This window comes from Falco naumanni, chromosome 11, assembly GCF_017639655.2.
Source record: "Falco naumanni isolate bFalNau1 chromosome 11, bFalNau1.pat, whole genome shotgun sequence".
Classification (NCBI taxonomy): Eukaryota; Metazoa; Chordata; class Aves; order Falconiformes; family Falconidae; genus Falco; species Falco naumanni.
Genome location: NC_054064.1, coordinates 31868694 through 31891357, shown reverse-complemented (window position 1 = coordinate 31891357; position 22664 = coordinate 31868694). Strand labels below are relative to the sequence as shown.

General features: G+C 40.1%; 1 protein-coding gene across 5 annotated transcripts; it reads left to right on the top strand.

Annotated features, from left to right (window-relative positions):
• Positions 1 to 540: 540 nt before the first annotated feature.
• Positions 541 to 21120, top strand: TM2D1 (TM2 domain containing 1). 5 transcript variants are annotated; one of them, XR_005830080.1, is made up of 8 exons: positions 581 to 1324; positions 2495 to 2568; positions 4431 to 4499; positions 4724 to 4832; positions 9135 to 9226; positions 12716 to 12789; positions 14033 to 15407; positions 19881 to 21120. XR_005830080.1 is itself a non-coding variant. In XM_040610090.1 (8 exons), exons 1-7 carry the CDS (start codon positions 1167 to 1169, stop codon positions 14141 to 14143), a joined length of 687 nt encoding a protein of 228 aa, XP_040466024.1. In that variant the 5' UTR covers positions 588 to 1166; the 3' UTR covers positions 14144 to 14151; positions 19881 to 21120. The 5 variants fall into 5 exon arrangements, 3 of the variants coding, with proteins under 3 accessions (XP_040466025.1, XP_040466024.1, XP_040466026.1); XM_040610090.1 differs by having other exon boundaries at positions 588 to 1324; positions 14033 to 14151; XM_040610091.1 differs by lacking the exon at positions 14033 to 15407 and having other exon boundaries at positions 541 to 1324.
• The last annotated feature ends 1544 nt before the right edge of the window (positions 21121 to 22664 follow it).

Here is a 22664-nt window from a genome sequence, read left to right as displayed (position 1 = left end):
AAACCCAACAGACTTCCAGAAGGTCGGGGTAATGACCGCATTCTCTTAAATACTATCTTGGGAGTTGCTTTCAGCCTTTTCCAGTTTCTAGGTCCTTACTTGTATTTCAGGAAATGTTTCCAGAACAGATGTAAACTTAAGACAGCAGCACTGCCTTTCCTGGGTAGGTTTACCTGGAATGGTCTCTTCTTCTCCTGTAAGCAGTCCAGGATCCCCAGCAGCTGATAACGGAAAACTGCACTCCTTCAAAACCAAACACTAGGAAAACATGACATAAGCGTCAAGAAAGTGAGATAATGGAAAGGTTGGTAATTGCTCAAAATACCTTACAAGGAGAAAACACTGACAAAACACTTGCCTGCTCCAGGCATTCATTTAATAAAATAAAATAAAAAGCATTTTTAACAATACAGTAATAATTTTATGTGAAAACAGAGTAACAATTTCAAACAATTTATTTAATCTGGCTCCTGTGCATTTTAACCCGTGGCTCAGCAGGAGTGTTCACTGGCAGGTGCCATCCCTTTAACCTCTCCTGTGCTTTTTAAAAAATTATTTTTAACGTACCCAGCAAACTACAGGGACACACACAGGTACCAGCACCTGGCGGTAAGGTTTCACCTGGTGGGCCAGAGTTACAGCTTCGGTATTTTGGAAGAGCCGGGAGGGCTCCGCACTCCCCTCCCGGGCCGCGCCCTCCCCCGGGCCTGCCTGCTCGCCGCCCGGTTCACAGCGCCGGGCGCTCCCTGCTGCGGGTGACTCGCCTCCCCGCAGCGCCCGTACCCGCCGCCGGTGCCGCACCGCTCAGGGGCCCAACGGCAGCCCGCCTCACGGCCGACATCTTAAGTGAGGGCAGGTGAGCGCTACCCCGCAGGTGCTGGCGGCGAACGCGGCCATCTTTACTCAGGGCACGACCCCGCCGGGGCTGTACGAATGCCATCTTGAGTAGGAGCAGGCTCTGCCCTCAGCGCTGGCCATTAGCTGCCTCAGGAGCCATATTTGCTGAGGTCACCCCCACTCCCAAAGCCCACGTCCCCGAGCAGCCCCCGAACCGCTCGCAGGGGCCGCAGCCCGCCCCTCCCCGCAGGCAGTGGCCTCCTCACGCGGCGGGGCCGCTCCTCCCCGCGGGGCCGCCGAGTCAGCTGACGGCGGCGGCGGTTTCCATCATGGCCGCCCGGCCGGGGCGGCCGCCGGCGGGGCCGGGGCGGCGGAGAGGCGCGGCGGAGGCCCAGATCCTGCTTCTCCTCTGGTTCGCGGGCGCAGCCGTGGAGGGAGCGGCGGGCATGGAGTCGCCGCTCAAGTGCGACGAGCTGAGGCTGGGGCAATATCCTGAGCGCGGCTGGGCCGGGCCTGGCGGGCGGCGGGGGCTCGGCAGGGCGGCGGGGCCGGCAGCCCGAGGCCCAGGTGGCCGGAGGGAGGGCCGCTTGCCCAGCCGCCTGGAGCGGAGGGGAAGGGGGAGGGTGCGGGCCGCCTGGCAGGGCGGGGCGCCCCGTGGCTGTCGGGGAAGGCCTCAGGTGAGGAGCCCCGAGGGGGTCTCGGCTGAAGGAGCGGGAGGGGGCATGTCTGCAGCCGCCTGAGTTCGTTTTGGGGGTGGTACAGTGTGCCTGTGTGCAGGTTTGGGGCGTCTCGGATTTTCCTCTGAAAATCTTTGAACATTTTTCTCTTTAGAAAATCTCATGGGATGAGAGACCTCTCTCCCCCACCCTTCCACCTTCCTGTTTTTTGCAGGACACTCGAGTGAGACGCGTTGGCTTTGCACGGTGTACGAGCCCTCCTCGCTGCCCAGAGGAGCAGGGCGCAGGTGTTAGGCTCTAGCTGCGAGGCTCCTGACTCTCCAGAGGCACGTCAGGCCTTCCCCAGAAAATGTTTGTTGATCGTAGCTGACAGTTATTGATAATCAAATGTGTCAGGAAGCAAATCTTGGACAAGTTAACTTCATCTCCTGCTTTCCTTGGCTGTGGGAGTTCAGACCTCTGGAAATTAGTTCCTGCTCAGGTGTTTTTTGTGGTTTTTTTGTTGTTGTTGTTGAGATTTTGTTTTTGTTTTTTTTTTTTCCCTAGTCCAAATTTCTGGCATTTCAGATGTTCATTTTTAAGTGTTCTTTGAATTTTATGTGTTGCTATAGATTTAATCTTCTCAACCAGATGCCTTAATTTAGAGGTACTCTGATATTGAAATAAGGGAAGAAGACTAGATTAGGTGTGCTACCTTGTTGCCTTCAAATACAGAGGCTGTGATGGATAAATATTGTATTTCCTTTAGGTAGTGCTGACTGCAGCACTAATTAAACGTGGAGCTTATGCGATATTTTGGTGTATTAAATTGGATTAGCAGATTTGCTGTATGGTAATGTGCTGTTCCGATTTTGGGGGATGGGTCTGAACTAACATCAAGGTGCATCTTAAATCCTCAGGGTTTAAAGAGGGTGGAATAAATTACTGCTAAACCTGTTGTAGTGTTTGATAGGAAAAATGTTTTCCTCAATTACCTGAACATATATGTGCGATGAGCCTAAAATAGACAATAGTACACAAGAGCCAATGAATTGTACAAATCACACAGCATATGGTAAGGATTTCTAATTTATAACATATTGACAGTGACTACATTTTCCAAGGAAGTGTTCAATTTATGCATTTGTGTATCTGCTAGATGAGCTTTATAAAACATGGGATTAGTAATACCATTAGTATGAAAGCCTAAAACACGTGGATTGGATGCTTTACTCGAAATGAATAAATAAATTGTCTCTGATTGGTACATTTGCAAGTGAGGTTTCTGGTAAATCTCTTCAATGTATGTCATATCCTCTAGGCTCTGTCCTGCATTACTGTGATTAAAACAAACTATTCCTGTCATACTTATTTTGCATATACTTATTAGAAGGATTGACAAGTGACAGAACAGCCTTCAAAATCTTCTATTTTGTTAATATATATATTTTTTTAAGGCAACATGGTGCCTTCCATCATCAGGAGTTTTTGGTGCCGTGAGGCTGTGTTTTGAAAGCTCTTACATTTATTTTGATGTTAAGTTGTGATGTACTTTGGACTACAACAAAAAAATACTTAAGTTGATCACTTGGTTTACTACATGTGTTTAGTGTTTCTGATGTTCTTGGGCATTGAAATAAATGGTCTTTGTGTTAGCTACTAGCACAACAGTTTCGCTTTATGTGCACTCATGTTTAAAATGCATATGTGTGCTTGTCTTTCATATTTTGCTTTCTAAAATGCTGAATAATCTTCTTCACTGGGATGCTCAGGGGTGGTGATGGTTTCCCAGATACTTTTCAGAGACTGGATGAAAATACTTTCCAAAATGGATCCTTTTTTTGAGTTCTTCAGTCCTTTATATGATCTTTGACATTGTGTCCCTGATTACAAATGGCCAGTGAGCAGAAAGAATATTACGTAGTCTTAAGATTGATCACAACTCAGGATCGTTAGTTGTCTAAGCAATTACCATGTGATTGCATTGAATACACCACACACTGAATAAGAGAGAAGCTTCAGAGTGGAGGAAGTTTGCTAAATTAATTAATATGTTCTTCTCTATGTCTGTATAGTGGTTTTACACACAGCAGTTTTTAGATTGTCCCCACAATATTTGAGTCACTTCCTTTTTCAGTGTTACCTGAGTAATAAAAATGTCATCTTCTGGAACATGCTTGAAGCACTACTGTTTCTGAACCTTTCTGGGATCCATCACCCAAACAAATAGGGGTTTAATTGAAAGCATCAAAGTAGTCTCATTGAGTGGCAGGTTTGGAGTCTTACAGGTGTGATGTTGACAGGATAACTGGCCTTTCCTATATCAATATATTTTAACTGCTGTGGGTTTCTTCTAGGTAACAACACTGTTTTGTTTGCTTAATTATTTTGTTTTTACAGGAAAGAATTTTTTTTTTCTCTATGCAATATGGGTAGATATTTCTAAAAAATATACTCAAATCCTAGTCCTCTTGCCTGTGTGTATTACTGGGAAATCTGGAAAGAAATGTTGAACTTGGCTTGTAGTGTTGGAATTAACCAACAGGACTTACAAGTACTGAAAACTGGTAGAAAGCAGGTAAAGCACTGAGATTTTTCCCTTTAAAACAACAGACTTCAACAGTAGAGAGTAACTGATATTCTGGTAATGCACGGCAGGCTTCTAGCAGATGTCACTTTCTGGTGTGATTTCCACTTTGGTGCTCTCAAGAGTCAAGCCTTAGTGTATAATAATTTGGGTTGAAAGAGACCTCTGGAAAGTCATACAGTCCAGCCTCCTGCTTAAAGCAGCATTGGTACTGAGTTCAGACCAGGTTGCTCAGGGCTTCGTGCAGACATATCTTGAAAACCTCCAAGGATGGTGACGGCGCTACCTCCCTGGGAAGCTTGTTCCAATATTTGACTGCTTTCATGGTGACAGTGTTTTCTGTATGTCAGGTTCAGATTTCCCATTGACTCATATTGGAGCCAGAATGGAAATTACAACAGAATTAGGGCAGCAATTAGGTTTGTATATTTTGCTTAATACGTAGCAAGGAAAAAATACGAATTAGTCATAGGAGTGGCTTGAAAAATGCTTTTTTTAAAAAAAGCATTACATGTGTGTGTACTGTGCTTTGTATCGAGACAGTGGTGCAGTAGAACTTTATTTGTTTAGTTCACTTGTGCCAGAAAAATGCTGTAGTACCCAATCAGTTACTGCTTAATTTCAAATAATTTTTTGTTCTCAGTTCAATGTCTGCCAGCACCAAATATTACTTGCAAAGACCACCTTGGCATAGAAAAAGTCTTTACAGGACGTGAAGTGGGATTTTACAAGCCTATTGAGTGTCGCAATGTGTAAGTACGCGACTTTTTTGTAATAGTTCATCTTTGTTTTCACATTGACATTTTTCTAAAATAGTATGATATGTTGACAGAATGAAGAAGAGAAGATGGTGGTACATGTGTTGCCCAGTATTTAATCCTCTAATAAACACTACGGTATTATAAGGATACAACATGCATGTTTATGAGTAAATCTGTCTTTGCCTTGGGCACCTTTTTTTCTTGTTTAGTTATGTTTGTGTCTTTGCTTTACTTAGTACTTTATCCTGGCAAAAATTTGCCCCAAATGCTGAGGCTGTTTCATGTATGTGTAAAATCAGCGCAGCTGCTGAAAGGAGCTGGCTAGGGACACCGTCCATCCCTTCCCCTGAGGTACCCCACTGTATACTGAATCAGGGACTGATCTGGGTTTGAACTAACTTGGATCAGTTCCCCGATGTGAGTTGCAGTACAGTCGTTTCAAGTGCTTGTGCCAGCACAAGGATGAGGGCAACTCAAGGATAAAAAAGAGTTGAGAAAGGAGGGCTGGACTAGGCTGCTCTGTGCACCAGCAGTACTTGTTCATGCCAGTGTAAAGTTTGCCTGTAGCTGCAGCTTAAGTTGTAGTATGCATAAATATTGGAGAAGTGTAAGTGTCTCTTCAGTTCCCCAAAAAAATTCTCCTAGAGGAGCTATTCCCTGTTTTCAAACAACCTTTGTATTTACTGAGATCTTCTGTGTCTTTTAAGAGCCTGTTTCTGAAACATCGTGAAAATGATGGACCTAGTTTTTCTAAAACATGTGAGCAATGGAGAGCTCTGTATACCAATAAATGTTCCAACTGCCCAACACTAATCATCAGTGAACACCTGTCAGTACCATTTGTTTCTCCTTTTTGTGGGATTCATGCAGGAGCCTTTTTCTTCTGTCCTACTGGAATCTTAAAACAACAGTTATATTTGCTGGGTATTCCTTATCACATTAGTGGGTAAATAACTGATGTGATACTTACTGCTCAATAATTTGCCTAACTCGGAAGTACAGCTCTGCCTGTTAGTTTCATAAATATTTTCTCTGTTTTTAGTCTTCTCAACAGTCAAAGCTCAGCAAATTGAAGAAAACATATTATTACATCTAATCAAATTTAAATGCTAGCAAGCTAGACTTCAGTCACATTTTTGTGCAGAAACAATTGCATTTTCAGTCCCATCTGTGATGGGGACTGAGAATAAGATGAGCTATACTAGTTTAATAAAATTGCTCCCTCTTTGAGTAGACAGAAATTCTTACGTTTGGAGTTTCCTGTTTACATACATTTTTGGTTTAATATATTTTCTAGAAACATAAGCCCCTGAATCTACGTAAGCAGAAAAATTCATCCTCCTTATGATGTGTATTAATTGATCATGACTATTATTTATGATGAAATAATGGTTTTGCTACCAAAAGAACTTGCTGTGGCTTTTCCAGCCCGATGACTGCTAGTATGGCAGCAGAGGAATATGACCCCGTGTGGGCTCGCTAAAAACTCCACTAAAATACAGCTGTGAATGTAGAAAGTGTTAAGCATGCCCTTGATAAAGCCCCAAAGCCAGTTAAAAATGGCACCAAGATTAGTATTGGCATCCTTTATATATGCACTTGTTTAAAGAGTGGTCTAATCACTGATCATTACATGAGCCTTTTGTAAGGCATTTTGAATGTTACCTAAGTGCTAGAAACATTATTTTAAGCAGGAATCTCCAGTTTAACATTACAACAATAGGCCTTCCCTTTCGACTGCATTTTGGAGATTTTCCAGCATTTTATCTGAGTTTTGATGGAAGCTGTAACTGTCTTCTGGCAGAAATAACTGCACATCATTTAACCAGAAAATTCGTTTGAGAGGGCATCTTCACAAAGCAGGATTGTCCTACCATGGGGACAGCATGTTAATCTCTGTCCCTAGCATTTGGAAAGGACAAATCGGCAAGTAGTCCTTAGCCAAAACTGTGATGTAGCAACAGGCCAGATAACAGTTCTGAGATCCAGTTATTTTAGAGTAAGACCAGGAGATGTTATGTGTTTGTTTAAGTGGTTGTGTTTAAGTTGAGTTGCTCCTGGTATTAGTTCAAGGAAAAGTTTATAAGTAGTAGTAAGATCACTCCGGTAAAGAAGTACTGGGAGTCAAGATTGCTTTGGTTTGGCTTTACTTTAATGTTTTGGAAGTAGATTTTTTTTTTTTTCCCCTCCAAATTCTGGAATTCCCCCAATTGACAGTCTACCGTGTATTTTGCTTAGTATGTGCAGGGCCTGATTCTGCAGACTTGAAATGTCTATTGTTCAAGTATTGCTGTTCCCAGGCAAGGAGTCCATAAAATGTCCACACTGAACTTCATTGTCTGTGAAATCTGTGAAGTTCAGTGTGGACAAGTGTTTGAGCAGTGCTAAGAGACCCTGATAGAGCACCAAAACCACTGTGACCTACAGCAGTACTTGCATATTATCAACTGGTGCGGAAGAGCTGGAAGAAAGTTTTTAACATGGTAGCTGGAAGAAGCCTGTGCAGAAAAAATTAAAGATTGGATGTGGCTGGGAAACAAGAAAAGATCGGAAGAAAAACCAAAAAGAAATTGCATCTTTTACCCAATTATATAAATTCCTTTAGATGCCTGGGATATGTTATTCTCCTACTCGCTAGTTTAGTCTTTGGTGCATATTTTTATCTGAAAGAGTAAGTAAAACAAAGGAAATAAAAGAATGGATGCAGCCTTGTTACAGTATTAACATGCTTCCACTTCACACTAGATTTCTTCTGCCTGTCAGTTTGACGTTGACTAGGGTACAGACTGTTCAGCTTTTAAAAGCATCTCAGTGCATAGTGAGTGCTCAGTTCATTACTAGTTTTAATCAGGAGCATTTAAAATTAAACTGTGTTCCCACCTTTTATGTCAGAGCTCTCTTTATGCTTTAGTGTCCTTGCAAGGTTGTTGATACTTTGTAGTTGATAAACAATTTCCAACAGTTGATTTCAAATTTTAAATAAAACTATTAGTGTTCTTTACGGTGCAAGCAAGACTTTTAAAGATGGTAATTTACATTACATTAGGTTCCAGGAATGCCCAGTATGTTCTGTGTTGCTAATAAGTGCTAAGTAACAAATACTGAGGTAAGAGCCATGATTTAATCACGTAATGTTGCCATTAAGTTTTAAAGTCAGTAAATCTAGATAATAAGCAAAAAGGTAGATCTTTATTTGGCATTGAAAGTGCTTAATAAAGGTGCTTGGACCTTTCTCAGCTACTGTCTTTCTGAAACTCTGTTTTATGCAGCTGTCAACCAAGAGTTTAATTTGGGCTTATTAAATAATTGCTGGCACATAGCATTGCACGTATCAAAACAGTGAATTATTGAATATTTTTAAAGTTCTAATTACATTTGGGTTTGCTTTTCTTTTCAGAAGCTAGCTGTTTGCCAATGCAGCAAAGGATGCAGCAAGTTCTAGTATTGATAGCTATATGTTTCCAGCTCAGTTATTAGTGTAAATTTGTAAAGTCACATCAGCAGTGACTGAAAGTTACAGGTGGTTTAGGTGACCACATTATTCCAGCTGTTGGCAAGACTGGTGCCAATTAGTATAAATCTCAAAAAGTGTTGTATCTGTTTATTTTGTATGACTAACCATGGGATACTTAACTTTAGATTACCTCTCTACCACTGTACATCTTTGTACTGTCAACAGTTCTTTTCCTTTGTGAGTTTGTGCCATTTACTACTTTTAGAATGGATACACAACTTACCCTTTTTGTTGAATCCTTCATGCAGCTTCTTCAGCCAGTGGCCATGGCTCATTTCTTCTTCAGATCTCATTGCAGTTACTGTCTCTGGTGACATCTCACCTGTCTGTCCTGTTCCTCTTCATTTGGCTGCATGTGAGACTAATGCCTACAGACAGTATGCGTACACCTCTTAGCTTTCAAGGGTTGTCTCAGTAGGGCTGAACTGTTAGGAGGTACTCTGTGAAACTGGGAGTGTATCAGCAACTGAATTATGTCTTGACAAGAAATCATGATTTAGTTTTAATCTATTCTGCAAGAGTATACTTGAGTTGCAAGCTGAGGTTGCTTTATGGAGAATGCCTACCCAGTTTGAAAGCTTAATGTTATCAATTCTGTGTCTATTAATTAAAGATAAATAACAAATCTGTAGAGTGTTTGTGGGGTTTTTTTGTTTGTCTGTTGTTGGGGTTTTTTTGTTAACTGAAGCAGCAAGCAAATGAGTCACTACTTTAATTCTCAAAAGTATGAGTGAATATATTTTGCAGTCATTGTCCACATTACTTGTTTCTTTTGGCAGAAATGGATACTCCTACAAAGTCGCAGTGGCTCTGTCCTTATTTCTTGGATGGTTGGGAGCAGATAGATTTTATCTAGGCTATCCTGCATTAGGTAGGTTTGTTTCTTTTTTTTTTCTTTGAGGCAAAGCTTGTTATGACTGAGTTGTATGTGTATACTTATGTTTTGAGTAATGAAGTCTGACAGTCGTAGTTTTAGTATTTACAACTAGAATCCTTACTTTATTGTCAAGTAAGATAAAATCCTGCATTATTGTCAGCCTGCTGTTCTGTTGGAGTGCGTAGTGACAAGTGGATCTAGTTGTCCAACAGATAAAATCCTAATAAGCAAACATGATTATTGCTATTCATAATTTTGCTTTGCATTGGTGTTTACCACTGCATACTTTGTGAGGCACTGAAACAGAAGTGGTTTTGACTCATGTGCCAGCTACTTAAATGGTGCTTGATTTTACCAGGAAAATAGTGGACAAACTTTATGGTGTAAATATGGATATGGATACGGTGGGATATGGAATTTATGCTGGCAAATGCATACCTTTATTCTAGCTCATAGTATTAATAACAGTTCTGCAGAAGCTGGGACCTTTAGTAAGACTTACCTCTGGTTGGTGTTTTTAGGACCCGATTCCCAGGGTGGCAGTGCCACTGGCTCTTAAGTACAGAAATACCTTACTATGTTAGAATTACTTTCACTGGCTTTGTTTCTGAGTTGGACAAATGGAGTAAGTTTAAGTTTAGATAGCATGGAGCCATGAATTGAAAAAAGCTATACAAGTTACTGTCACTTCAGCTAGGAATTTTGAGTTTCTGTCCATTAAGTGCAAACCCTTGGTTTTTTAATAACGTTGTCTGTCCTTCATGATAATCTTGTGTTAACATCTGTGTCTTTTTTCCCTGAGATTCTATAATTAGCACTTAGTTTGTCCATCTGTTTCACAAAAGGATACATTTTTGGAAGCGGTCAGTAAGGTGCACCTTTTTGTTATACTATTTTGGTATAGCGTTTTTGATTTGGAATAACAATTTCCAGTAGTTATTTTGTAATATATTGTGGTAGTACAGATTTATAAATCCTCAATTATTACACAGAAATTCTTTATGCCTTTTGCTTGTTAAACCTACTGGAATATACTCTAGCCAGTAACCAAAGATAAAAGACTCAAACTCCTCCAAAGTCAGGTTTTCAAGCTTTTGAAAGGTTAAGACAACAAAAGCAGATAGGTAAGAGTAGAAAAGAATAAAAATCAATATATTGGATTCCTTGACAGTAGTTGATCAGGGTTTTTTTAGGTCATCTATGCCTTGGCAAAAAATGGTTAAGAAAGGTTAATAGCATCGAAATACTTTGTGCAAGTGTAGTGAAGACTGTAAATGCTCTTTGGTTTATTTTTTTCCTTCTCCTTTGCTTAAAGAGCACACAAATACAAACAAGCTATTAAATATGAAGAAATCAGGAAGTCAGTTTCTTCCCCTCCCACACACTGTGAACTAAACCATAAGTTATTACTGCGTAAAAGCACTATTTTTTCCCTCCATGCTTTAGAGCCCTGAGTTTATTTTCTCAGTGTGATCTGCTTGTGGGGAGGGACATGAGGAAGAAGAAGAAAAATCAGCTTTACCTTGCACTCCAGAAATAAATTGCAGGTTCAGAAACAGTTCTTCTACATCCAGTAGCATAACAGAGCAACCAGTTCCTCAAGTAAACTGGAGCTGGTGCTGGAACCAGCAATGGTAAGAGAACTGCTAGGTTCCTTAAATGCTAACTGGCAGTGAGGTTCAGGACCAGAGCTCAGACGAGGTGGTTATAAGGAGCATCACAAATAAGTGGTGACTGCACTTGATGCATGTAATAACAAAGTAAACTGTTCACCAGCTTGACATTACTTAATTGTCTTAACTGTTGTTTCCTAAGGCTAGCATTTCTTTAGTTGGCTGTTTCTGTTATGTTCTGTGCTGCTACTGCCCGTACTGATACCCAGGCTGACTGTACCTGGCTGCTGGAAGTTGTACAGGTTAGCCACTGGGAACCAGTTTTTTTAAACAGTTACATGCTTGGGGTTTTGCATGTCTAAATGGCACATATTAAGTTGTAATATGTATGTAGGCTTTTCTTCTCATCAGCTGAAAGGCCATCCTGCTAATACTCTTCCATCTTCTTCATTGTTAGGTCTTTTTCCCTGTTCTAACTACTGTGTTCTTCTGTGGAGAGATTATAAACTCTCTCCCTGAAGTTTATAAATCAGGCTAGTTTCATCTTGCCAACTATGGGAGCTATATCTAGACAGTGGGATGCTCTTCCTGCAGTGTGCATGCAGTTATTCCTCCACTCTCCTCCACATGCGGCCTCATAAACAAGGCATGGGGGGGAGGGATCATATGTGGGACAGATTGCTGCTTCTGAGAGAGGGAGTGCAAAGGAGATGGCGGAGGTCAGGAGACCTTCAGGTGTTTGACCAAGAGCATGCTTGTTCTTTGGAAAACAGCCGTGTGGTTTTACTAGCAGGTATTATGCAGTGTAGCAGTTTGTGTCTGTGAGGAGGTGCTCTGGGATGCCATACCGGCTGAAACATGCTTCTCTCCTGCCTCAGAAGTGTGCTGGCCCTTGTAAGCACAGTTAAGGATATACTTTTTAGCAGGGACCTGTGTTTTCCCTGTACAGCATAGCCTACGACTGACTTGGAATGTGTATCTGTTGTATTTTCTTCATACTGTCTATGCCTGGGTAAAGAGGGGAATGTCTTCACAATGAGTATCTCCTTTTCAAAATAACCTAGATGTTTGCCTAGCTCAGCTGAAGTATTACTTACAATGTATATAATACTCATTGTATTATATTAATTGTACAAGAAACTACTGTTACTTAAAAATTTTAAGGCAGTCTCCTTCTTCTGAAGGCATTTTCCAAATTAAGTCTACCTTGCATGGCAACTTCTGATGAAACATTTATCTTCAGTTGCTATTGCCATATATTTTCTATTAATCTTTCATTTATAAAAATAATAACATTTTTGAATACCTGTTATAAAAAAGAGTTTCTGTATTTTTTTATATATCTTCAAAGTAAATTCCTCTTTCAGCAAAAATATAAAAATTATACAAAGGATTCTTCTCCAAAGTAGCATGTTCTGAAAATCAAATCAGTATGTGCTGCAACTCATGGGATGGTAGAAAGTCTCTTTCTATTAATACATAAATTTTGCAGCTGAAGCTGGGATTTTTTTCTGTCTGTGCTTCAATCAGAGAGAAGAAAATTTCTAGTGACTTGGTTATCAACTTTTGCCTTTCCTTGTTTAAGAATATGTATCTGTTTATAAAATATAAATGTTTAATTTAAAATCTTTAAAGTCTATTCAAAGTGTAGAAATATTAATATATGTGGTTTGGTTTTTCCCCCCTGGTAATTAAATATCTTTAACTTTAGGTCTGTTTCTGGTGTGTGTGTGTGTGTGTGTGTATATATATATATGTATGTCTATTTGGTGGGATGGGGAGAGAGTTAGAATGTGATTGCCACCAGAAGTACATGAACTTCATAGTGACTGGCTTAAAGCTATGGTTAAATTTTATTTTCCCTTTTTAGGTTTGTTAAAGTTCTGCACTGTAGGATTTTGTGGAATTGGTAGCCTAATTGATTTCATACTTATTTCAATGCAGGTAAGTCAGGGCTTTCAAAATCAGGTACAAATCTGTATTTGTTAAAGCTTTGATTTGATTGCTAATACTTTGTTAGCATTTTAGCCTTAAGAACCTTTGTGTATCGAAAAATCAAGGCATCTATGTCAGCTGTTTGTAGATTGATGTTGTAGAATATGGACACGAAATATGAATGTATTTGCTGTTTGAATTAAAAATTAGATTAGCTGTCTATAAATACTTGTCATGAATAACTTGGAAGCTGTAGCACTATAAACTCACTTTGTCAGAACTTGTGAGATCTTGATGTGACATGGAGTGGTGGACTTTGCAGGCGATGTCCTGTTGTTCCCAGAATCCTGAAGGTCTACATTTGCATGTGCTTTATACTGATGGAGCCCATAGTCTGAGGTGTCCATGTAGTGAGCAGGAGAGAAGCCATTGCCGCTTGCTTTTTTTTTTTTTTTCCTGCCTCTCCTCCAAATACAAGTTCTGTATCACCTGAGATCTGTGACTGTAGGATTCATGATGATTAAATCCCCAGCTGGGGTGACATCTTGCAACATCATGAAATTGTCAGATTGTCTTATTCTACAATGCATCCATTTAGCATGAATTGCGGATTGCAATGAACTTGAAATGCATTGTGGATATAGGAATGATTATAGAAAAATATTTTTAAAGTATACATCTTTGTATATACAGTCTTTTAAATTATATGCATTCTCAAATTCCTTTCTATGCTATTGCAGTGATCTTGCCTCAGAACACTTACAGATACGGTTGAGAGTATCTTTCATCTCTCTATTCATCTCCCTGCTGACCCCACATCAATTTAGCATTTCCGGAACAAAAAAGCCATGATCTTCTCTCCTTCTCTCCACTCCTTACCTGTGCAGTATTTCAAAGATACTTATCACCAACCTAATTCTCGCCTGTCTACCCTCCTTTGTTCAAGAAAAGTGGTTTGGAGCACACTCACTTGTTAGCCTGACTTTGTGACTGAAATCCTCATCGGCTTAACCTAGTACCAGTGCCTGGCTGTGTAATTTGGTTGATTAGAAGCCCTAGGGTAATGTTCTTTCTGAGACAGCGCTCACTAAAATAGTTAAACTACAGCACAACTTCAAAATAAATCTAGTTTCTGTTTGACTAATTAAGCATGACTAATTTTATGATGGGAAAATTAGCAGTAATTGAGACATTAGCACAAAGTATATATTTCACTTCATATTGAAAAGTCTTGGTTCTTTTTCTCTTGTAGATCGTTGGACCTTCCGATGGCTCTAGTTATATTATAGATTACTATGGAGCAAGGCTTACGCGGCTCACTATTACCAATGCAACATTCAGGAAAATGCAGACCTATCCTTAACCCTGGCAGTAAGTGTCACAAATGCATAGGTGCATTTTATTTTTGCAGATGGAGCCAGTCGTCCACTGAAATTGCTGATGACTTAATTACACTTCATCAGAACTGAATATTAAATGTACATTAAACAAAGATGATAAAATAGGAAAATTCCTCAAGTTCACTTGAGTTTACCTCAGAGGCGCTGACTTTCTGTGTGAGTGCTCTATTTCTGTGAGCACGTAGTTTGTTACTAAGTTGTACCATTTGTGAAATGTGCAGACTTCTACAGTTTGCACTGATGTTCTGTAAGTATAATTTAGAGTATTATAGAGAGGTGGAGAAAGAGTTGTTCAGAACAGCTATGCTGATCTTCAGTCCGTCAAACCGTCTATTGAGGGTTTTAGCATGGATGGGCCAGAATTACACTTTTTTTTCTGAAAAGAAATTGATGCACGTGTTTTAAGCTACAGAATGTCCAAGAATTGAATTCTTTGTACTCATAAAGCCTTTAAAAGGTTCTTATTTTAGATCAGTTGTGTTTCAGTGAAATAAATTCTGTGTTCTGAAAGTTCTTTGACCAAAGTCTTTAGGACAAGCAAGATTTACCTAGATGTTCCTTTAAAGAAAAGTATATACACACAGAGACAGAAAACATGTTAACAGAATCTTCATGTTACTTGACCAATTTTAAGCATTCCCTTCACCTTCTAATGAAAACTGGTAGTAACTGAGTGAGAAATCCATGCAATCTGAACTTTAGTGTAGATTTTTTTCAGAAATGTGGGCTATTCTTTTGGGTTTGAGATGAAACTTTCAAAATGTTATAAATGTGTCCACAAGTGGTATTTTTAAGGAAATTACAAAAAATGAGATTCCTGAATAGATTTTTAAAAGTGCAATTTGTGAGTTTTAGTCTCTTTCAAATCTACATTAAGACTGGTGCACAGAAAGCTTTGTAAAGAAATCCTTTTTTTCCATATCGGTGCAACCTGACATACCGCATAATAAGAATAAGCACAAAGTATTACTTGTGGTTTAACATTAATTCTTTCCTTCATGCAAGAAAGACATAGTTTTGGAATACTTGCTAACATGTATTTACTTGTGGGTTCAAAGAGACAAGAACACAATTAGCTTCGTTCACTTGCCTGATACTTGTTACATCTCCCTTTTGTCTCTTTCACTGAATGCTCTTTGTGCATGTCCGTTTTGTTTCCTGAAATACTTTGAAAAACAGACAGGAAGTGGATGGAAAATAAATGTTTGGATCAAATAAAATCTCATGGTAAGATCATCCTGCGACTTGTCTGCTTTTTGTTTTTTAACCCTGAAGCTGATAATATAGCTGTGAAAATAGGAAGATGCCATGGACATTATAATAAAAAAATAGCCTTGGGCAACTCATGCTACAGGATTTCATTCTACAATGTACATCCATGTGTACAAGTAGCAGAGGCTTGACTTAATGATTTCAGCAGTCGGTCTTGTGCTTCACTATACATAGAAGAATACAGGAGCTATTTTGTGTGAATTGGATGAAAATATGGTTAGTAATGAGGTCCATCAGATAGTTTGTTAATCCCAGAAACCAAGTAGCCAGCAGAGAGAAAGACTTGCTATTCCATGTCACAGTGTTTCTGTAGAAACAGAAGATGTGTGTCAACCAATGCTGGAAATAAAATCTGCTATGGGATTTTTTCATTCTGATGCTCTCTGGATTGTGGTACCAGTGCACGCTCTTGTCAGGACTGCACTGCTTTGTCATAGCAGTCAGAGTGAAGCCACAGGTGACCAGACAGAGCAATATTGTGAGCCTTAGCAAAATTTTATTTCTTTTCCGTTTAGATGGTATTTAATTTGATCCCATGTCTTGTACTAACAACTTTCCACATCTTTCGCAACCTTCTCCTTTGTCTGTAAAGCCTTTTAGAAATCAGTGCCACAGATGGCGTAACATTTGGAATTTGCATTGGATACTGTGGGAATTATGTTCTGTATCTGAACGCGTGTATCTGTGGTTCTATATGCTTATTTAGTTGCCTCACTGAAGTTTAGAGAGGGTTAATTGAGTAAGTAGATAGTACTGCAGGGCCAGTAGAGAGTTATTGAGGTCTTTGTTTTCGTCTTGTAATTGTCAGATATGGCATGTTTACCATAAGGGCTGTGAAAAGTTGTGATGCAAGATGTAAAGCTGTCCCACTTGTTAATAATAAATTGGCTACAGTAATATTTATCAAAATGTCTGTCCAATGATGATTTTCTGTGTTGTTGCCTGCTTTAGCTTTCTCCTATCAATCAAGTTGTCCATCCTAGTGTTTCTGTAGTTCTGATTGCTTTGACTGCACTGGAATAAATTCTCTCCGGATTGTTTTCCCCAAAACAGTTGCAAAGCAATAAAAATAACTAGACAGTGTACTGTGTCATCCTTCTGCTTCATTCCCAGATAAAATTCTATCTGCTGGTCTTGCAGATATTCAGGAATCCTTTCAACATTCCATCAAGACAAAGAAGTATTATTCTTTATATGTAAAACTGAAGAACATAAAAAGTAAGGGCCAGAGTTTAAAAAAAGAATGTGAAGTGTCTAGCCTTTAAAACCCTGTATAAAGCTATTCACTGAAGATGCTGTGGATCCATGCCAGGAGTTAAATCCAGATCTTCCCTAAGTACCAGTGCAGTTTAGTCATCACAAAAATGACTCCGTAAACCTGTCTTTTTTTTCTCCTTTTTTTTTTTTTTAAAATGTCTGTTGCAATGTGCTTAACCATGATCTGAAAGAACAGTAGCTGGTAGAAACGTTCAGCTTTGGGCACTTTGCGTTAACACAGTGCAAACATGGTTGTACTTAGGTGTGCTTGCTGTATTAGTAAATTACTCTGTATTCTATCTGTTCAGGTAGGTCAACCATCTTTCACTTGTGTTTAGAGCTCATTTTCCAAAAGAGCGGATTTGGAGATCTTTTAGCACAAACTCAGACTCGCTGACTAGTTATTCCTGCTGTGATTTCAATCACGACTAAGCTGTGGCAACTTCCTGTGACAGTATTTTGTTATCCTAACGGTTTCTCTCTCCTCCACCACCCACCACTTAACTACATGAAGATACCACTTTGCTTTCAGGACCTGATAACACCTTAAATGTTGGGGTTTGTTATGTTTCCAAAGATGTATTACTGTATGTCTGCCAGTTAAACTTCTCCGCTCCACAGGAAGGTCTTTGTGTTTGAAATGCTCTGTTAGAATTTTTTTGGAGAACATCTGTTGTCACCCCATCAAGAATTGTTTCCTTTGTTCCTCAGGAGTATATTCAGTTATATTTGCTTACACAGCTACGTCTATTCAGTCTTCTCGCATCTCTTCTCAGTGTTTTGGGTGTTTTTTTATTTTTAGATTCATTAGGTGTTTAGTCCATTTCTGCACTGAGAGCCATTCTTGTTGCTTGCTCTGCAGTTTTCAAACCTGTTTCCTCCAGAAAATGATGTTGAATACAGTAAGGTTGGGTGCTTGAGCACCCAGCTGGGGAAATGCCAAAGGCAGGATTTTGCAAGCAACCGTTCATTTCCATTGCTTCATAGGACCATCACTAATTGTGTGATTGCCTATTATTTCACTAATACATCATACAGTCTTTCAAACTCAGTGTCATCTCATCCCTAACTACTTCGCCATTTTCATTGTTATAAATGGTCACTATATGGCTTCTTTAAAAATACGCATCATTTTAATTCAGTTAAGTCGTGCTTTTTAACCAGCTACTTTGTTCTGAGTTCAGCTTGCATCAGACTGCCAAGATATGAAATACAAGAGATTATTCTGCTTGCATCTTCTGCCTGAATCTGAGGAGAAAAAACAGCTTAACTTTAGGCGTATGCTTAAATGTGTTTTGCTAGACTGAGATTTGATCAAGACTATTTCCACTTTCTTCCTTCCTCTCAATCCATCTGTGTTACCGAAAGAACCTTTCTAATCTTTGTGAATATAAGAGAAAATTGCATTCTGTATGGAAACTTCAGCACTGATGGTGGAAATGGCTAATAATATTTGTTAAAGCTCTGCGACATCCTGTGTGTCACAACTTCTTTTTTTTTTTTACCTCAAAGCTGCTTTTCATTGACTTTTGTTCGTACATCAGCTCTGTTTGGTCATGTATCAGCTAGCTTTGGACATCCTGCCACACGTTCTCAAGTACCTCTAGGAGGAGTTGGACTCTTCAGAGCTGAATCAAGCATGTAGAAATGTCATGGCATCAGATCAGGGAATCTTTTATATATACGAAGCAAAGACACAGTGGGGAGCAGTGGATGTCAGTAAGAGGAGGTTGTAGGCTTCAGTTTCTGCAGAAAGTCCGTCTGAGAGTTAAAACCGTGTTGTCTCTTTGCCTTCTGCTTCCTGAAGGTGGAGCCAAACCCCCTATCAGATCTCCACATCTTCTGAAGTTGTTCTTTATCATGCAGCAAAGACTTAGCACTCCGGTATTTTTCCTTGCACAACAGAGAAAATTGGAAAGTGGATGTGAGGATTCTGTCTGGCCAAGATGCATTTTGCACTGTGCTCACTCTCTAGAAATAAGAGTGTAGCAAAGGAAAAGAAAGGATATACAAGAATAAAAAGGGCAGTCTCAACGCTGTTTGCACCATGTGTAATGAAGGTCTAGTTCCATAAACTCCCAACAAAATAAAGTGTTTGAAAAATACTGCTTGTCTCAAATACAAACTCTTTGCTTTTCCCAGGATTTCTGTTTCTTACTCTTCGTGCATTACAATCTCGAACGTACTCATGCTCTGATAATTCTCCATTATACCTTTGAATGGCTGCTTTCAAGACTGCAGTGCTCTCTCCGAGAAGCACAGTTCTCAGGCTCTGCAGATGCATATGACACAGCAGAATTTTAGGCAGTATAAAAATTATAAAGATCAGTTTCCATTACCGTAATTGCTATATAAATCCTGTCTTTAAGAGGCTTAGAACAGGCCTCTTTAACCTTGGTTTGAGCTGAGGCTTGGTCCAAGTCTGATAAGTTGAACACCAATTCTTTTTCTTTTTTCTTTTTTTTTCCTTTCCTCTGCAGCATTGTAACTTGGTGGGGCATGGGGTGAGGAGGGAGAAGGGATCCAGCACATCCTCTGCACTCTGTCTCTGACAGGGTGGTGGCTGTAATCAGGACACTATACCTGTCCCCAGCCCACAGCGAGACTGAATGAGGTGTACATTTTGTTACATCTGAAAAGCACCGTTTCTCCCCTTGGAACCTGTGGCTGCCTCTTACACAGCCGTACTCCAGAACAGGTGTGAGACGGCTCGGAAGCAGACGATCCACAGAGTGCAACTGGAAGCACTTGGATAAACCGTCAGATCCTACACTCTTTGGAGGGCTGCAGCAGTAATTCCCATCTTTTATGTCATTTGCACCACCTCAATGAAAGCGAAGGTGGTGACTGCCCTGGTGCTTCCCCTTTGGGTAGCTGAGATACCTAGAGCTGCCTCCAGCTGCCTTCCAGGGCAGAGCACTCAAAGGTGAGAAAGAAGTTGGCAGCACCACATGCAGAGGTTGGTGATACCCTGCTCCATTGCTTAAGCATACCAGACTCTTAGCTGTAGGCCAGAGAGCAGCTTTGACGTGGGTAGCCATTACTCACTCAAAAGAAAGTCTGGCACAGCATTTTCCATGTCATGGACCTGTTCTGCGGTGGGTGCTTTAACCCCTAGTCAGTAGAGCCGTAGCAATGAATTTATTAATGTATTCTGTTTCCTTTACACAGAGTCTTCCTCAAAGTTCCTTGGATTTACCATGGGGAAAACATGGCAAGAACATGTAGGAGGAGATTACTGCCTGTAAAGAACTGACTGAGTGTTCACCTTGAGCCTGACGAGACTGCCCACCATATGGATTGTGTTGGCAGAGGCAGAAGCCTGGGGAATGCAGAGGTGGGGGGTAGTTTTTAGGGCTTTCATTCCATGGTCCCATTGATTATAACGTTATTAAGAGGAAGATGCATGCGACTTTTAAGTTATTTTGTTAACTAAGTGTAAGCAATGGATGTGTCATGCTAACAAACATAATTGCTGGTGTGTCTAATACAGTATGTAAGTGCAGTATAGTGAATTTAAAAGGTTGTGGTAATCTAAGAATGTTAAAAGGGAAATGTGTGCCTGGGGGGTGTGGGGGCTGGGGAGAAAAACGACTTACTTGACATTCACTGTCTTCCTCCCAGCTCCTTTGCTAAAGTAGGAACAGAATCGGAACAAAAAAATGTTTGTTTTACAGCTGTACCAAGTTACGGCGTGGACTCGTGCTCCCCCCCTCCTCTCCCACTTGCATCAAGTACATCCTGTACTTTTGGCAACATGTTGACTGGATATTTAAAAGCTGTGAACTGCTCTGAAAGTTTCACATACTGGGTTATGGGCCATGTGTGTTTGATCAAAATTCAATTACTGCACTGTACCATGCTTGGAAACCTATCATCCCAAGTTATGAAGTATGACGAAATAGGCTAATCTAATTGGTTCAGTATGGGAGCAGTATCAACCAAGCTTGTTATGATAAATAGCTTCCTGTGTTAAAGGTTCTCTAGAGCTTAAGTATCTTGGCTCACCTCCCTCTACAAAATAAGAATAGTGTTCCCTGGGAACAGTTACATCACTGTCCCTCTCCTACATTCACAATTAAAGGTTTGTGGTTTTTTTTTTTCATCTTGCTGTTCCTTGAATAGATAAACCATGGCCATCTACCCCATTCCCCACTTCCATCTCCTTCCCCTCTCCTCAGGTTAGGTTGTGCCAGCCTTACTGTGAGTCCGCCTGTTCCGTTTCGGGGCTAGGTAAGGCGAGCTTGACCAGGATGCCAAAACCCACCCTGGGCCGGAGGCTGGGGTTGGTGTGCTGCCACGTCAGTACGTGTGACATGTCTGTTTATAAAAAGAATTGGAATATTTGGTGTTTAGTTAAACTTCAAAGCACTTGTCTATGCATCTAATAAAAGAAGTATTGTATAGTGAATTTTGTACCTATAGATGTGCTATTATCTTCTTGAAACTGAAATTTTAGTTCATCGGTAGTTAAATGCAAATCCAGTGTGCAAGTGCTGGATTATGACTGGGGAAGGACTGTGTTCTAAGCCTGGATTTGTAGTCTCTAAATTTGTCACTAAGTGAGCTGTCTCCCATGAGATGATACTGGCTTCCTGATTTTATCTGGTCCATCTTTGGCAAGAAGTACTTAGCTCGGATTTTGATGTCACAGTAATAGACAGTGTCAAGAGGGGGGGGAACAGAACCAACATGGAAAAGTGGCTCCTCATGGCTGGCGATTCAATTTTTTCCTTTCTTGAGCCACACCCCCACGTGCCTCCTAACTCAGAAATCCCCTTCAGGCAAAATAACTGTGTGATGATCATTTTACAAAGACATAACGTAGGTCCAATATTGCAAGGGCCTTTAACATCATGAAATTTCTCCCAAGAATAAAGTTATTCAGTTACTTAAGGGTTGGTAGAATGAGTCCTTATGTAAGTGAGTCTTTGTATTAGCCCCAAGACTGCTTAATACCTGGATTAAGCCTGTATGGTGATTAATGCCTATTTACTATATCTGTTATCCCACTGCATTTTGCTCTTCAGCCTTGATTAAGCCCTTTGCTTTACCATTTAAAATGTCCTGCTTAACCTTCTGCTTACAAACGTACACAGTGCTGAGGTCTGCATTTTTAACTAGAACGAGTTCTACCATAAATAATAGCATTTAATTTTAAAGTGCAACAGCTACAGTCACCACTTGATTAAATGACAAAGAACAGCAATAGCAAACTGGGGAACATGGAGTTTTTCACAACAAATGGCTATGTCCACATTAAAAAAAACCAACAACCAACCTTCCTGCTGCTGATTAGCGCTTTCTGTGCAGGTCTTTATTTTACATGTTTATAGAAAATTATTACCAAAAGACCCTAAACAGTGACTCTCTGCGATTTCCCCAAATATCTTTTGAAGGAGATAAACTAGATTAATCTCTCTTTATAAAGTTCCCACAAGAAAGCTCACAGACACAGTAGCTTTACCTTCAAAAATAGAATGTGACTGTAGGCACTTATGCTAATCTCTTTTTTGGCAAATCAGCTTTTTTGTATTGAATCTTGCTTGATTGAATAGCACTGGAGCTGCCAGAGTAAATGCTATTATCAATGTACAGTAATTAAGGAAATAGTCCTTGTCACTCCAACAGTGTCCAGGCAGTGCCTTCTTAATAAAGTTAAACGACAAAGAAATCTCTTCAAGGTGTAGGTACCGGACCGGGGGAGCTCTTGTCAAGGAGCGAAATAATGCAGTGTAGAATTACAGGTGATGCGGGAAAGTATAAATGCCCGCGGAATTCATGCTAAATGCATGTTTGACGCTAAATGTCTAAATAGATGCTCAGCACTAAAACACATAATTGTTTAATTTGTAATGTAATTTCCTGACTCAGGGCAGTTGAGCATCTCCCAGTCTCCACCCTTAAAAAATGTGTGTGAGGGAGAGGAGGGGGGAGACCCTTCCATCATTCAGC